This window comes from Myxocyprinus asiaticus, chromosome 48 (genome assembly GCF_019703515.2).
Source record: "Myxocyprinus asiaticus isolate MX2 ecotype Aquarium Trade chromosome 48, UBuf_Myxa_2, whole genome shotgun sequence".
In the NCBI taxonomy this organism is placed as follows: Eukaryota; Metazoa; Chordata; class Actinopteri; order Cypriniformes; family Catostomidae; genus Myxocyprinus; species Myxocyprinus asiaticus.
The window spans coordinates 6,450,425-6,466,888 of NC_059391.1; the positions used below are offsets into that span (position 1 = coordinate 6,450,425).

A 16,464-nucleotide genomic window follows, 5' to 3' on the forward strand; every position below is an offset into this window, starting at 1 on the left:
ACTTATTTTTTTATTATGCAAAAATATAATTTCTTTTAATGTTGGCAAATCAGTATCAAAATGGTTACTATGTGGTTCCTATGGAAATGCAGTTATATCACAAAATCATGGACATTTATAATTGATAGTGACTCCAATTAATGAACTAGTACTTTTTGCAACGAAGCTTGGTACCTTAATCCATAAGAACTACTCATGGGCGCTTGTTTTAGTGTTGCCAACACTCATAGTCTGCATGCCAACCCCTTGCCACCCCATAAAAAAATGTCTAGATCCGCCCCTGAATCCAGACACCTAAACCATCTCTTAAAAAGGCAGAATGTGCATTTGACGACACCGCACATCTGGATATATTCCAGGTTATCGTGCTCTTCTCCATTATTTAAGGATTATTATATTAACTACTGCTAATATATTTGGATGAAAATGTTCACAAACATCTCTTTCTCTGTGCAGGCAAGCTGTTTCGGAGCACTGAAAAAAAAGTAAAAACACCTTGCAACCACTCATTCAGATTTTCTCTTCGGAGCTGAGCGGTTGAGTGCACTGAATTCAATTCCCTCCAAAGACGCAACTCAAAACTGCTGGATTTACGGTGCATTTCAGCGGCTTCTCCCCCTCTGCACCAGTGGAGTGCAGAGAACGCCCCTGGGCGCTTCGGCAGAGCAAAAATAAGAAAGTATATTCTAAAAGAGTATATTTTCATTCACAAAAAGAGCGGCACACACACGGAACGTCTTTTTAAAGATGACTTTCCGTTTGTGTGTTATTCCTGGTTGCGGTCGTTATCTCTCCGCTTCTGACGGCCACGATCGCTGTCTTACGTGTCTGGGCACTGCCCATGTGGAGACATCGTTCATGGATAAGTCATTGCGAGAACATGACCATGGCAACGTTGCGGTCGCGGCTTGCTTTCGTAAGCCACCCCAGTGGCTCCCCGCACCGGTCCTTCTGCTTACGGGTTTGAGGCCACGTCGGTTAGCACTGGGGATGATTTGGGGACATCAATGGGACCACCTCCGCCGGGTGTCCCCCCACAGACCTCCCATTCCCCAGCACGCTCGCTTGCCCCGATCGGGCTCTCGCACGAGACCGCCGGCTCATCTCAGCGCAAGTTCGACTTCTTGTTTGGAGCTCGGGAAGACGATGAGTTATCGAGCGCAGCATCGGAGAGCGGGCTCGTCCAGTCTGACGCAGAGGCTTCGGCTGGGCTTCCTCCTTCGGGAACGGTCGCCCAGTCTCACGCCGATGTGGAAATGACGGACATGCTTTCCCGGGCGGCTGCGAGCATCAGACTAGAGTGGAACCCTAAACTCTCCCCTGAACCCTCGCGGCTCAACGATTGGTTCCTGGGCTCGGGGCACAGCCCACGGCCATGCCCCGCTCCCATTCCTTTCTTCCTGGGAGTGCATGAGGAGCTGACAAGATCGTGGGAGGCACCTTTTATTGCCCGGTCCCGGTCTTTCAGCTCCCCCGCTCTCACTACCCTCGATGGTGGAGCGGCCAGAGGTTATTCGGTGATCCCCCAGGTGGATAAGGCGCTCGCGGTGCACTTGTGTCCACAGAGCGCCGCAACCTGGCGGGGGCACCCGAGGCTCCCGTCCAGGGCCTGTAGGTTTACGTCGTCCCTGACGACTGTGGCCTGCGGTGCAGCTGGACAAGCCGCCTCCACCCTGCACACCATGGCTCTCCTGCAAGTACACCAAGCCAAGGTGCTAAAAGAACTGCACGAGGGTAGTTCTGACCCAGGATTGATGCAGGAACTGCACACGGCGAGCAACCTCACTCTCCGGGTGATGAAGGTCACGGCGCGGTCTCTCGGGCAGGCGATGTCCACCCTGGTGGTGAATCTTTTGTCGCCGCATGCCCAGAAGGCTACGGCACCCAAAAGCCAGCCAAAAGAATGGTTGCCTCGTCTCCTGGGTCACATATCCGGTGTGCACGGCCGTCGTCACGACCACCATCCCATTTTGACAGGTATGGTGCTCCAGTGGCGGACCCCCCGCCCCTGTGTGCCCAGCTGTGGCACAAACACAACCACACGGGATTGGTTCCAGTGGACTACGGGGATGAGATTCCTCCTCCCCCCTCCTCGGCCAATCTTATGGTGGGCGGCAGGAGCCAGGTAAGTGCTTCGATGTCCCTAGACTCAAGCTCCGCCCCATCGTGAGGCCCCACCCACCGGTACGTCCGACGTGATCATTCCCTTGGTCCCCCTCACCCGGGGTTTGGGCGCATGGCTCGTGCTTTCCAATCCATCGCGATGGCTGACCCGGACCGTCCGACTCGGCTACGTGATTCAGTTCGCCAGGCGCCCGCCCAGGTTCAACGGCATCCGCTTCACCTCGGTGAAGGGCGAGAATGCTGCTACCTTGCGTGCAGAAATCGCTACCCTTCTGCGCATGGACGCGATAGAGCCTGTCCAACCAGCCAAGATGAAGAAAGGGTTCTACAGCCCTTACTTCATCATACCGAAGAAAGGTGGTGGGTTGCGACCAATCCTGGACTTGCGAGTACTGAACCGGTCCTTGCACAGACTCCCGTCCAAGATGCTGACGCAAAAACACACTCTAACGAGCGTCCGGCATCAAGATTGGTTCACGGCGGTAGACCTGAAGGACGCGTACCTTGTGCTCCGGCACCTCAGCCGACTGGGGCTTCGGGTCAACTGGGAAAAAAGCAAGCTCTCCCTGGTTCAGAGCATCTCTTTTGGAGTTGGACTCAGTCTCGATGACAGCGCGCCTCACGAACGAGTGTGCGCAGTCGGTGCTGAACCGTCTGAAGGCGTTCAGACGGAGGACAGCGGTTCCACTGAAACTTTTTCAGAGGCTTCTGGGGCATATGGCATCCTCAGCGGCAGCCACACCGCTCGGGTTGATGCATATGAGACCGCTTCAGCAATGGCTTCAGACTCGAGTCCCGAGATGGGCATGGTGCTGCAGGACACATCACATGACCATCACGCTGATCTGTCGCCGCCTCTTCAGCCGTTGGACCGACCTTGCATTTCTATGGGCAGGGGTTCCCCTAGAGCAGGTCTCCTGGTGCGTCGTGGTTACAACAGACGCCTCCAAGATGGGCTGGGGTGCCGTATGCAATGGGCACACAAGACACTCACATCCCGGGTGACCTCAACACCGCAGCGGACGCGCTGTCACATCAGGTTACCCTCAGGGGAGAGTGGAGACTCCACCCTCAGATGGTCCAGCTGATTCGGTCGAGCACAGGTAGACCTGTTTGCTTCCCGGGAATCCTCCCACTGCCCACTTTGGTATGCCCTGACCGAGGCACCCCTCGGTATAGATGCACTGGCACACAGCTGGCCCCCTGGACTACGCAAATACGCGTTTCCCCCAGTGAGCCTACTTGCACAGACCCTGTGCAAGGTCTGGGAGGATAAGGAGCAGATCATCCTAGTAGTACCCTACTGGCCCACCCAGATGTGATTCTTGGATCTCACGCTCCTAGTGACAGCCCCCCCCACCCCCCGGCGAATTCCCCTGAGGAAGGACCGTCTTTCTCAGGGACGAGGCACCATCTGGCACCCACGACCAGACCTCTGGAATCTCCATGTCTGGCCCCTGGACGGGATGCAGAAGACCTAAGTGGCCTACCACCCTTGCTAGGGCTTCCTCTACAAGGTGCCTGTATGACTTGATGTGGCGTCTGTTCGCTAAGTGGTGTTCTTCCTGACGCGAAGACCCCCAGAGATGCGCAGTCAGATCAGTGCTTTCCTTCCTGCAGGAGAGGCTGGAGGGGCGGCTGTACCCCTCCACCCTGAAGGTGTATGTAGCCGCTTTTTCGGCTCATCACGATGCATTAGATGGTAAGAATTTGGGGAAGTGTGACTTGATCATCAGGTTCCTGAGAGGCGCTAGGAGGTTGAATCCCTCCAGACCATGCCTCGTCCCCTCATGTGACCTCTCCATAATCCTTTGGGGTCAACAGGGAGCTCCCTTTGAGCCAGCTGAGCTTAAGGCACTCTCTATGAAGACTGCCCTCCTGACTGCGCTCATTTCCATCAAAAGGGTAGGGGACATGCAGGCGTTCTCTGTCAGCGAATCGTGCCTGGAGTTCGGTCCGGGTTACTCTCACATGATCCTGAGACCCCGACCAGGCTATGTGCCCAAGGTTCCCACGACTCCTTTTAGGGATCAGGTGGTGAACCTGCAAGCGCTTCCCCAGGAGGAGGCAGACCCAGCCTTGGCGTTGCTGTGTCTGGTGCGAGCTTTACGCATCTATTTGGAACGCACGCAGAGCCTCAGAAGCTCAGAGCAGCTCTTTGTTTGCTTTGGTGGACAGCGGAAAGGAAGCACTGTTTCCAAACAGAGGACAGCCCACTGGGTCATCGACACCATCACGATAGCATATCAGGCTCAGGAGGTGCCACCCCCTACGGGGTTATGAGCCCACTCCACCAGGAGTGTGGCGGCCTCCTGGGCCCTGGCCAGTGGCGCCTCTTTGGCAGACATCTGCAGAGCAGCGGGCTGGGCAACACCCAACACCTTTGCAAGGTTCTACAATCTCTGGGTTGAGCCGGTCTCGTCCTGTGTATTGGAAGGCACGAGCAGGTAAGTTCCGAGACAGCTGGCTGGATGTACTGCTTGCGCATAGCGCCTTTCCCATCCCTTGAGGTGAAGACGTGCTCTCTTGTACTGAGGTAGGTGCTCCACATGTGCTGGTTTCCCAAAGGTGACCCCATGTGATATCTTCCGCAAAATCATTTCCCTGTCGGCAAACTGCGTCTTCCTTGGGCAGAGGCCCCTCTGCCCCCGGTCGCCATGCTCTCTAGTAACTCCTCCCCCTTTGGGTAGGACCTACCATGGGACCTCTCCACATGACATACTTCTGACAAGACTCGGCAATACCATGTAACGTATTCCACTCAATACCCCCCCCCTTTTTGGACGGGGTGTGGTCTCCACGGTGTCTTCCCCTTGGAAGGGACACCCCCCGATGTAGAAACTTGTGGCTCCCAGTCAGTTAACAAATTCCACTCTTTTTGGGGAGAAAAGAGGCCTCAGCTGGGCTAGCCTGTCCCTATAGTTGGGCAGTCAACTTGTTCCTGATGTACCGTTCGACGCTCATTAGAGTGTTGGGGGAGGTTACATGACGGCCTGGTACACTGGCTACGAGGCACACAGCAGTCTGCCCGTCACACACCGCCAGTTCACGTAACACAGTTCAGCTAGTTGTGCCGTTTTGTATAGGGACCCCTAGTGTCACAACATCGACACAACGTCGAGTGAGTGACAGATAGGGAACGTCCTGGTTACTTTCCTAACCTCCATTCCCTGATGGAGGGAATGAGACGTTGTGTCCCTCTTGCCACAACGGTGAACTACCCACTGAAATGGCCGGGACCTGGTCTCGGCTCCTCAGCACAAAACCTGAATGAGTGGTTGCATACCAGCTCCTTTTATATCCGTATGTCCAGGGGAGTGGCATGCAAATTCCACTCACCAATTCTCATTGGCCTTTTTAAAAAAAGCAGAGGTGTTTGGGGCTCCCAAGAGTGACCCCTAGTGTCACTACATCGACACAACATCTTATTCCCTCGATCAGGGAACAGAGGTTACGAAAGTAACCAGGGCGTTTTACATTGTTTCCCATTGTTTGCTGTGTTGCCCCTGTGCACGTGAGCGCACTGATTTCCACACCAGTAATGAGTGCTGATGCTGCTAGAGTGATTCAGAATGAAACCTCCAGTATTCCTTCCCAACATGCCTTACTTTAATTGTCATGTGTGGCATCTCTCTCCCTCTCAAAGCTTCTGTGCACATCACACATCGCTGTAATGAATCATAATGCCTCCTGGATCCCTGCTGCCCTCAAAGACGTCTTTCATTCTGCACACACACACACACACACACATACACACACACCAAAGTTCTGCAGATGTACCCACACATACCCCTTTCTTCGCCAACAGGAGTGTGTTTACTGTGACACACACCTTGTGTGGCTGTCAGCATAAACACACGTGTGACTCAGCCAATTGTAATTACCTCTGCTGCCAAACACAACTAGCTCTCTCATGGGGATTAGAGGACAAAGATGTGCTGTGTGTTTGCATGTGTGTGTGCTTGTATGTCCCAATGTCGGGGGTAGCTAACTAAAACAAACGATGTAAGCTATGCTACTAACTTAACTACATTTTTCAGAAGCCTGACAGTAGCTCAGGTGTTTGTTTTTTTTAAAGTAGCTTTTTTGGTAACAAGCAATTTTTTTGCAAAGGTTAGCATCATAAATTGTGACACTGCTATTTTTTTTAGTTTTAGAACACCAAGACATTTTTGTTTATGAAAGAAATTGATGCTTTTGTTTATGAAGGATGCATTCAATTGTTTAAAGTTTGTAATGTTACAGATTATTATTACTTTTTGAAATATTATTACGTTTGAAATAAGAGTTTTACATTTTTATTCATTTTAAAATTCAATTTTTACCCATGATGTCACAATGTGTGCATATACAGGTATGTATATATGCAATGTGTAAATGTATCTGTTCAAATGCTGATTAATGCTGTCACCCTAGTAGAGAACCGAATATATTTTATGCCAGATAAATACAGCTCTAATTATTAAATAGATATTTCACACCTTAAATAGCTTTAATATTGGTCCCTCCAAAAGCTTTTTATGTTTTATGTTCTACTTTTTGTTACTAATATGTAATATCTGAGCCAATAGCATCACTAAACATGTTGCAAAATGTTGTCTCCTGAACACTCCCTCTGCCATTGGTCGTGCCAAACAGAAAGTCCCTACCCAAACTCGCATCATTAGTTGAGCCATTTTTCAGGGAATTTGTTTTTTTTAAATGGCTTCGATTGAAATCAATTTCTGCTTATACATTAGTTAGTCTCTGCATTAGTCTCTGCATATTACACTGTGATAGGAATAGTACTTTAACATCAAATAAAATTACACACTACATCTTTAAATTATGCGTAGCCTGTAGTTTGAAAAGCAACAGTTTCAAAGCAGCTTCCCCAACACTGTTTATGTTTGCCTCCGGAGACGAAAGCTGCAGTACATTTCCACTCGAATGTGACTGCAGAAAAAACTTTCAAACGCAATGGTAAAAGAAAACATTCGGTGGAAACTTCCTTTTACTTGGGCACTTGCATCGGTGCACTTGAGTCCAATACAAATCACAGCTTGTTAGGGAAAACTTGCGAAGGAAAAGATGGATCAAAGGAGACAAGGACGATTAAAAATAAGCCCAAAGAGAGACACACACAGTTATTCCATCCCAGCACTCTTTCCCTCCAGAGTAGTGGAAGGGATAGCAAAACATTACAGCTATTATACAGAGAAGAACATCCATATTTACATAGATGACACATCTTTCTGCATAAACTCCACAGAACATCCACCAGCTAAAAAGAATAAAGAGAAAATGCTGGTGTTAAAATACCTTAACTGATCTCAGCTCAGCTTTTTGTGTTCTCTTGACAGCTGAGATTATGTCCAAGACTTGAAACTTGGTGACAAACTAGCAAAGCTGAAGAAGCTACTTTGAAACGGCAAGTTACAAGCTACAATTTAAAGTAGTTATGATACAGTCAAAGTTCACATGAAATCAATATTGACCCTGTTTACTTCCTTGATACGAGTTCCCTGTCTTATGCAGCACATATTAGAGGTCGACGATAGTGGATTTTGCCGATACGATAACTAATCTGGTAGAAAAGGCTGATAACCGATGAATCAGCTGAAAGTATTTAATTACTTTTTAAACTCTTTTCTTTTATGTAAAAAAAAATTATTTGTCTTTTCTTACTGTGACAGATACAGGCATAGAGGCAATACGAAAATAATCTTTGTTGCATAATGCATGACTTTTAAATGAACAAGTCCCAAATACACAAGGGACTCAATATAAAACCAATAATCGGTGCCGATATATCTGTAAAACCGATACGATATATAACCGACATATCGGTCGACATCTAGCACATATGCTTCAAATCCTCCTTGGTAACTCAATCTTTCAAGCTCGGAAGTTGTAATTATGGTGTGATGAGTGTTCAAGTGATTTTGGTCAGAAAATGGATGCGTTGGGCAATTTCGTATTTCTCTCTCTCTCTCTCTCTCTCTCTCTCTCTTTCTCTCTCTCTCTTTCACTTACTGAGAAACATAGGAAGCTTTTTTTAGTGCTACTGCAATGAAATGAAGAGGAAAATATGCATTCCGTGTGTAATTGATGCTATATCTGTGTATTTGATCAAAATCGACTCGAAAATGACTAAATGAGTAGTGTTTTCTGGCAAGAGTCATCGAAGTAATTGAAAACGTTGATGGTACAATTAACAACTTATGTCAATTCGCTTCCACAAAGACTCTTAAATTGACACGCCCAAAACTTCGAAAGTTGGAGCTTAAAGAAAATCCTGAGTTTTTAACTCTTAATTATGATCATTCCGAACTGGCTTGAATGCACCATTAAAGGAACAAAGATTTTTGTTTTTTTTCATCAAAACATAAAAAACTTGCTCTGCCTCTGACACAAGCTCCATTTAGGATGACATCAACAAGCCTTCTTTTTCATACCTTTTTCACCTTACATTTTTTGACATTGAAAATTCTGTTTAATTTGTAAAAATGCCACATTAAGGAAGTTAATTGGGTTGCAAACATCATTCATGTTGACTTCAAGCTTCCCTTTTGAAGATCTAGTTAGCTACACAGTTGCAATCAAAAATTGCTAATGACATGAAGCTTTTCAAGGTGCAATACATTTTAATTACATAATTAATCAGATCAGACAGCATTTATCTGGTACAAAAAATAGCGGTCTCAATTAACATGAACACAAATGTACATTAAAATAACACAAAAAACACCATAAATGTATTTAATATCATCAAAAACAGTGGTAAACAGCAGTATATATATATATATATATATATATATATATATATATATATATATATATATATATATAAAGATGTAAAATTTCACACTAGGACTTCGAAAAACGACTAACTGATAAATTATCCGAACAAACCAATTTGTTCTGATTCCCAATGCTACTTCAGAGGGGGTATTTCATGAGAGGGCATTTAATTATTTCCTCAGCTTGTTCACTTGAAAGGCTGCATTTGAATATAACAACAGTTATGTATCATTTTGCAAACAACAAATATTTTCCAATTGCTTAATAACAAAATGTTTATAGGGTCATTATGTCATAGGTTATGTCATAATGTCGCAATATATATTTGCACTTCCATAAATCACACTTTTTATGACTATTTTATGCTACAGAAAAATGTATTACGTTGTATCATCGGAACTTGCATATGGCAACTCGCCAATTTAGTAACAATTTGGACAATGTCTGGACAATGGCAGTGCTATGGAGAACCTGGCAACTGTCATGTATTTTTGGTCTTTTAGAGATGAGATGACCGTGGTATTTCTGTGTGATAAATGGCTATAGGGTTACCCTGCTCCACTTGCCTTTTTATTATTCAGTATATTTCTGAGACACGTGAACTTCCCGCAAACACAGAATTACAATGAAGAAACTAATTTCGGCTATCTGCGACCCTGGAGTCTTGGGGATGGAAAGAGGGCAAACAGAAAAATACAGGAGCATTGGAGTCACACTGACATATGTTGCTATCTAACTTCTTTTTTTGTGTCATTTTCTACTCACAGCTTTTTCATTCCCTCTTCATTCTCAATTTAACAAGGAGTCACCTCAAAGTTGAAATGAATCTTTGTTTGTAGAATCGTGCAGAGAAAAGGTTCTAATGCTAAATTTTCAGGGGATTCACAAGTGTCCAACAAACTTGTTATTAACACCGTTCACATGTTAATGAATCATTATTATTTTGAATGAGGGAGTATGTGGTATATGTGAGTAATTAGCATAACTCACACCCAAATCTCCATTTATGGGCCTTCTGCACAACCTCTCCTGTACAGATTTATTGTAGTGTTACTTAGTAACTCAATTTCTAATAATAAAATATCTTTTATAAATAAAAAGGCTTAACACAATCTATATTTCTATGGCCAACAGGAGTCTGTAATATTTGCCTATATATACACTATATTGCCGAAAGTATTCGCTCATCTGCCTTTAGACGCATATGAACTTAAGTGACATCCCATTCTTAATCCATAGGGTTTAATATGACGTCGGCCCACCCTTTGCAGCTATAACAGCTTCAACTCTTATGGGAAGGCTTTCCACAAGGTTTAGGAGTGTGCTTATGGGAATTTTTGACCATTCTTCCAGAAGCGCATTTGTGAGGTCAGACACTGATGTTGGACGAGAAGGCCTGGCTCGCAGTCTTCACTCTAATTCATCCCAAAGGTGCTCTATCGGGTTGAGGTCAGGACTCTGTGCAGGCCAGTCAAGTTCTTCCACACCAAACTCGCTCATCCATGTCTTTATGGACCTTGCTTTGTGCACTGGTGCGCAGTCATGTTGGAACAGGAAGGGGCCATCCCCAAACTATTCCCACAAAGTTGGGAGCATGGAATTGTCCAAAATCTCTTGGTATGCTGAAGCATTCAGAGTTCCTTTCACTGGAACTAAGGGGCCAAGCCCAGCTCCTGAAAACAACCCCAAACCATAATCCCCCCTCCACCAAACTTCACAGTTGGCACAATGCAGTCAGACAAGTACCGTTCTCCTGGCAACCGCCAAACCCAGACTCGTCCATCAGATTGCCAGATGGAGAAGCGTGATTCGTCACTCCAGAGAACGCATCTCCACTGCTCTAGAGTCCAGTGGCGGCGTGCTTTACACCACTGCATCCGACGCTTTGCATTGCACTTGGTGATGTATGGCTTGGATGCAGCTGCTCGGCCATGGAAAGCCATTCCATGAAGCTCTCTACGCACTGTTCTTGAGCTAATCTGAAGGCCACATGAACTTGGAGGTCTGTAGCGATTGACTCTGCAGAAAGTTGGCGACCTCTGCGCACTATGCGCGTCAGCATACGCTGACCCCGCTCTGTCATTTTACGTGGCCTACCACTTCGTGGCTGAGTTGCTGTCATTCCCAATCGCTTCCACTTTGTTATAATACCACTGACAGTTGACTGTGGAATATTTAGTAGCGAGGAAATTTCACGACTGGACTTGTTGCACAGGTGGCATCCTATCACAGTACCACGCTGGAATTCACTGAGCTCCTGAGAGTGGCCCATTCTTTCACAAATGTTTGTAGAAGCAGTCTGCATGCCTAGGTGCTTCATTTTATACACCTGTGGCCATGGAAGTGATTGGAACACCTGAATTCAATTATTTGGATGGGTGAGCGAATACTTTTGGCAATATAGTGTATTTATTAAATGAATAATAAGTTATTTTCATTTTATTTTTATTTTAAATATTTATTTTATTTAAATTAATTTATATATAAATAATTAAAATAAAAACAATATTTTTATAAAGATTTATTTCTATATTATTTTCAATTTGTCGTTTTTAATTTAGTTTATGACTGGTAGTTTTCTTTTTCTTTCTGTGTTTATACATTTTAGTATATTTAGTATTTGTTTAACTGTTTTAGGCTGAAAAAATCTAATACACCAACTGATATAATTTAAGTATTGTTAACGTTAACATTTTCATGTTTAATGAAGGCGGATTGCAAAGGTCTCAAATTTCATAATATCCTGTGTATGAAAAACTGAATTTAATTCCAGGCCATTTTAATTTTTTTAGTTAGCTCCGCAGTCAAAATAATAAATGTATGTTTAATTTAGTTTTTCCAGAAATGTTAGTTTTAATTTCTAATTCAGTTAACAAAAATGTTTTCATTTAGTTTCTGTTTAAGTTTTGGGTAGATTTTCCCATTTACAGGTAAATAAAAAGAAGTCGCTGGGAATTCCGAACAAGGTGTGATTCTTCTCTAAGATGAAGAGATGCCTTAGTACCCATCGATTCAATCGATCACGCATCTCTGTGACAGGATATTGAGTCTTCAGCTGGCGTGTGTGCGCTAAGCCATTTCTGAAGCAGACGTAATCAATACTCTAGTAAAGCACACATTCCCAATACATTCACACAGGCCTCTGGCTGAGGCGATAATTGGGTTTTACAAAGCCAATGTGCTCTCCTATCATGCAAATCTACACTTCTAAGTACTAATACCACTAAGGAATTAATCGAAATGAAATCTACCATGCAGCACCAGCAAGGTCCTCCGTTTGAGGAAATTGCATTCACTGCCCACTACGGCACTCTGCAGAACTGGAATATGTCATTTAATGACTCAAGAAAGAAGTTGTTATAAATATGTATACTCCTTTTTGGTTGAAATATTCCTTTAAGTAAAAAGAGGCTATAGCAGAAATCTTGTGGTATAGTCATTAAAATTAAATAGAGGACTAAGAGACGTGTGAGATTGTTAAAATAAGGTCAACTATTCCTGGTACATATAAAACATAGCATCGTAAACAACTTATATCATTGTAAGGGTTAAAACTAAAAGAAGCTTGATAAGGGACTCAAAATCGTAATCATGCTTACCTTTCCCACATAGGCCAGTAGACGAGCATTGAGAGGACTTTCATCTGAACTCAACCAGAACTCTGAGTTATCATCAGACGACACCGCAAACTGGAAATCCCCTGGACAAACAAGAAAGATAAACACTCAGTGTGTGTGTGTGTGTGCGACAGTTCGAGCAGTTACACTTCTTTGATAAACTGTGTGTGGTTTTGAGAAAACCAGCTTCAGCTATTGGTAGGTCATTTGTAGGATGTTTTCCATTACTAAAAGGCCACAAAAATACACTATTTTTTTTTTTTCAGATTAAGAAATCTTCTACAAAAGATTATTTACCATCTTTGTAAGGTAGAATGTAGCCAAATACTCTTAGTCCGTAGTTCTTCCATTTGGGAGCCACAGCCAACTTCTTTACAGTAGTTCTCATCTGGAGAGGCATGAAAAGAAAAATCATCAGTAAGTGAACTCACTCTAGACGTGTGTTTCTTGTTTAAGAAACTAGAGATTCAGTTGTCATTTTATCTACTTGGACTTTTAATTAAATGTTTTGAGAGAGAAAAAAAGAGTGAGAGACACACAAAGAAATACAGTATATGATTTTCACAAAATGAGGGTGTATGTGCTTTTCATTTTTGGTGCAATCTGCTAGCACAGCATCTGTGGAAATAAATCAGATACGGATCTGATCTTTTTCCAATGTGCCTTCAGTGTGAACAACCAGGTTGGATTTACTGTGATTTCTACATCAATATAACTCAACAATCATAATTTGCGCACTAGATTTCCGGTGTACAAAGGCGTACTATTGTTTAAAACGTTTAATTGCGAGTCATATCTTTATTAGTTAACAAATTAAATAATTTTTTGAGGAAAGAAAATAAAACTGCAGGCTTCAACAGTTGGGTTCAGCGATTCATTTGGATTACACATAGTAAAATATGCGCATGAAAAGATACAGAGATAAACAGTTTCTATATTTCAGTTAGGACAATTCTTGCAGTAGTTCATAAAATATTTATTAATGTAAATTACATTGAGTAGCTTTGGTCTTGATGGTCTAGATCTGCTTTACACACACTGCAGCTGTTGCTTGACATTTGTCAATATGCTGCCGCTGTTGGAACCATGCTGAGAGGAGAGATATGCTGCTGCTACTGAACAAAATCACTTAACCCTCCCTACTTAAAGCAGATGTAGACCCGTGGAGCTGGGGAGGAGGAGGGTGAAAGCTATGGAGGCTGCGGTGCTGAACCTGAATTAAAGCCGTAGAGGTGAGTGCTGTTATATAAGTTTTTACAGAAGGGTGTAATTGCCTGATTGGCTTATGTAGAGGCATGTCAGGAACTGAACCTATCAACCTGCGCTATGTAGAGTTTCCTAACTGAACTTAATAGAACATTTCACAAACTTTTTCAAAATGCAAATGCAAGCAAGTCAAAGTAAATCTGAAATAATGATAACAACTCTTCTTACCTTACATACAGTATATGTTATGCTGTTTTTCCTGCTGTACTTCAATTTTATGGTGTGTTTCGCTCTTAAGTAATATTTCACTCTTGAGCTTTAATGATAATCAAATTCCCAAAAAAAATCAGCAAATTACTTGATTTAAAAATACTTCATAATATCAAGACAGTCTTTCTCTATCACTTGTTGACATATTATTAGATCCATAGGCATTAAGTGTCCTATCCACTTAAAAAACAGCTAGATATATTTTTAAATGCAATTTAATTTTCGATACGGTCAATCATGACATTCTCATCGATCGCCTAAGAGACCAGGTTGGTATTCAGGGGTTAGCCTTCGATTGGGTCTCTTCATATCTCAAGGGTAGAACAATTTCAGTCTGTTTAGAGAACTGTTCTTCATCAATTGTTCCTTTAACGTGTGGGGTTCCTCAGGGCTCCATTTTGGGACCTGTTTTTTTCTCCCTTTACATGCTTCCATTAGGAAAGATGAGCATGGCATACACTACCATCTGTATGCTGATGACTCTCAACTTTACTTTCCTTTTAAACATGGGAAGCAACCCTCTTTTGAGTCTCTGTATAAATGCATGGCCGATGTGAAGTGTTGGTTGGCAAACAACTTTCTCCAATTAAAGGAGGATAAATCAGAGTTTATTCTTTTTGGTCAAAGGGGATGTGGGGTAAATTTAGATAGCAACTTGTCATTGCTTCCAGGGAAAAAAAACATTCCTATGTGAAAAACCTGGGTGTTATGTTTGACACTGAGCTCAAGTTTGATCAGCAAATAAATGCTGTTGTTAATACAGCTTTTTCCATCTTGGATCTATAGCAAAGTTGAAGTCCATCCTCTCTTTTGATGATTTGGAGAAGGTTGTACATGCCTTTGTGGCTTCTCGTTTGGACTATTGTAATACTTTGTATCTGGGTGTGAGTCAGGCCTCTCTCTCTCGCCTGCAGCTGGTCCAGAATTCAGCTGCTAGGCTTTTAACTGGAACCAGAAAAAGAGACCATATTACCCCAGTATTGACTTCCCTACATTGGTTACCGATCCAATACAGAATCCAGTACAAAGTGTTGCTATATGTATTTAAGGCTCTCCATGGTCTAGCACCAGAGTACATCTCTGATTTAATAAGTTTGCATCAACCTTCAAGGTCTCTCCGCTCTGATGATCAGCTGTGTCTGTCAGTTCCTCGGTCTCGCCTTAATACTCAAGGTGATAGAGCTTATGCAGCCCCTAGACTTTGGAACGAGCTTCCGTTGGCAATGAAATCATCTCCGTCTCTAGTGTCTTTCCAGGGGGCCTTAAAAACGTATTTATTTCCCCTAGCTTTTAATTAATTGCATTATAAATTGTACTATGTCAATGTATCTTATCCTGTCTTTGTCGGTTTTAAATGCTTGTTGTATTCTTAAGCTGTATGTATGTGATTTTATTTTTTGTAACTCCATGTACAGCACTTTGGTACCCAGTGCGGTTTTTGAAAGTGATTTATAAATAAAATTGAGTTGAGTTGAGTAATGATGAACATGCCAGAGCTTGTTATATGCATGCTTAGGGAGCATTATACACATACGTGTCGATTTAGGAGTGTCAGCTGTTCAGACCAGTATCTGATATGGGCTACATTTAAAATTTTATGTGAACAACCAAACAAAAAATAAATAAATCAGATTTGAGCAGAAAATCAGATTTGGGCCACATTGAGCTTCAGTGGGAATGTAGTCTTGGACTATAAGCTTAAAAAAAACAGGCTTGCCTAAAAAATAATCAAAAAATGAATGGCAGAGTAAAAGTCAAGGTGGTTGGAGAACTTTCTGCTACTAGGTGGCCTGAGTTAGAATTCCAAATTAAAAATTCAGGGGAAGCATATAATCCCTCAAATTACCAACTGTAGGGACTTTTTTTATCCAAAAATATAACATTAAGCCACCCACACAGTGAGAAGTTTGAGGTTTTTCAATGCACCAACCAAATCTACATAATAATGTACAAAAAGACAGCTTACATGCCCAGAATTAATAATCTCATAATAAATAACCTAACAATGAACTAAAGTCAACACAGAGTTCACAGAGTCAACTGACTCATTAAACAGCACGACTGAAACGACGGAAGTGAACGAGAATCATTCATTCAAAAACAGATTCGTTATGTATGGAACACCACTAGTTCGAAATATAACAAATGAGCATTCTCTATCTGTCACTAACTCGACGTTGTGTCGATGTAGTGACACTAGGGGTCACTCTTGGGAGCCCGAGACACCTCTGGTCTTTGATAAAAGGCCAATGAGAATTGGAGAGTGGTATTTGCATGCCACTCTCCCGGACATACGGGTATAAAAGGAGCTGGTATGCAACCACTCATTCAGATTTTCTCTTCGGAGCCGAACGGTCATGCTCATTGAGCTGAATTCTACTGTTCATTCACCTCTGCTGGATCTGACGACGCATTTCAGCAGCTTCTCCCTCCTCTGCACTGGTGCACTGCAGAGAACACCCCT

The 16,464-nt window shown here is 43.4% G+C and overlaps 1 protein-coding gene across 1 annotated transcript in view; it reads right to left on the bottom strand.

Moving 5' to 3' along the window:
- The window catches only part of LOC127437087 (N-acetyl-beta-glucosaminyl-glycoprotein 4-beta-N-acetylgalactosaminyltransferase 1-like), a 234,162-nt gene that overhangs the window by 75,722 nt on the left and 141,976 nt on the right, over positions 1–16,464 (bottom strand). The window contains exons 5-6 of the mRNA XM_051691739.1: positions 12,822–12,912; positions 12,507–12,607 (exon numbers count right to left, since the gene is read on the bottom strand). Of these exons, the coding sequence (XP_051547699.1) occupies positions 12,507–12,607; positions 12,822–12,912 (192 nt within the window). The remainder of the gene's footprint in view (positions 1–12,506; positions 12,608–12,821; positions 12,913–16,464) is intronic.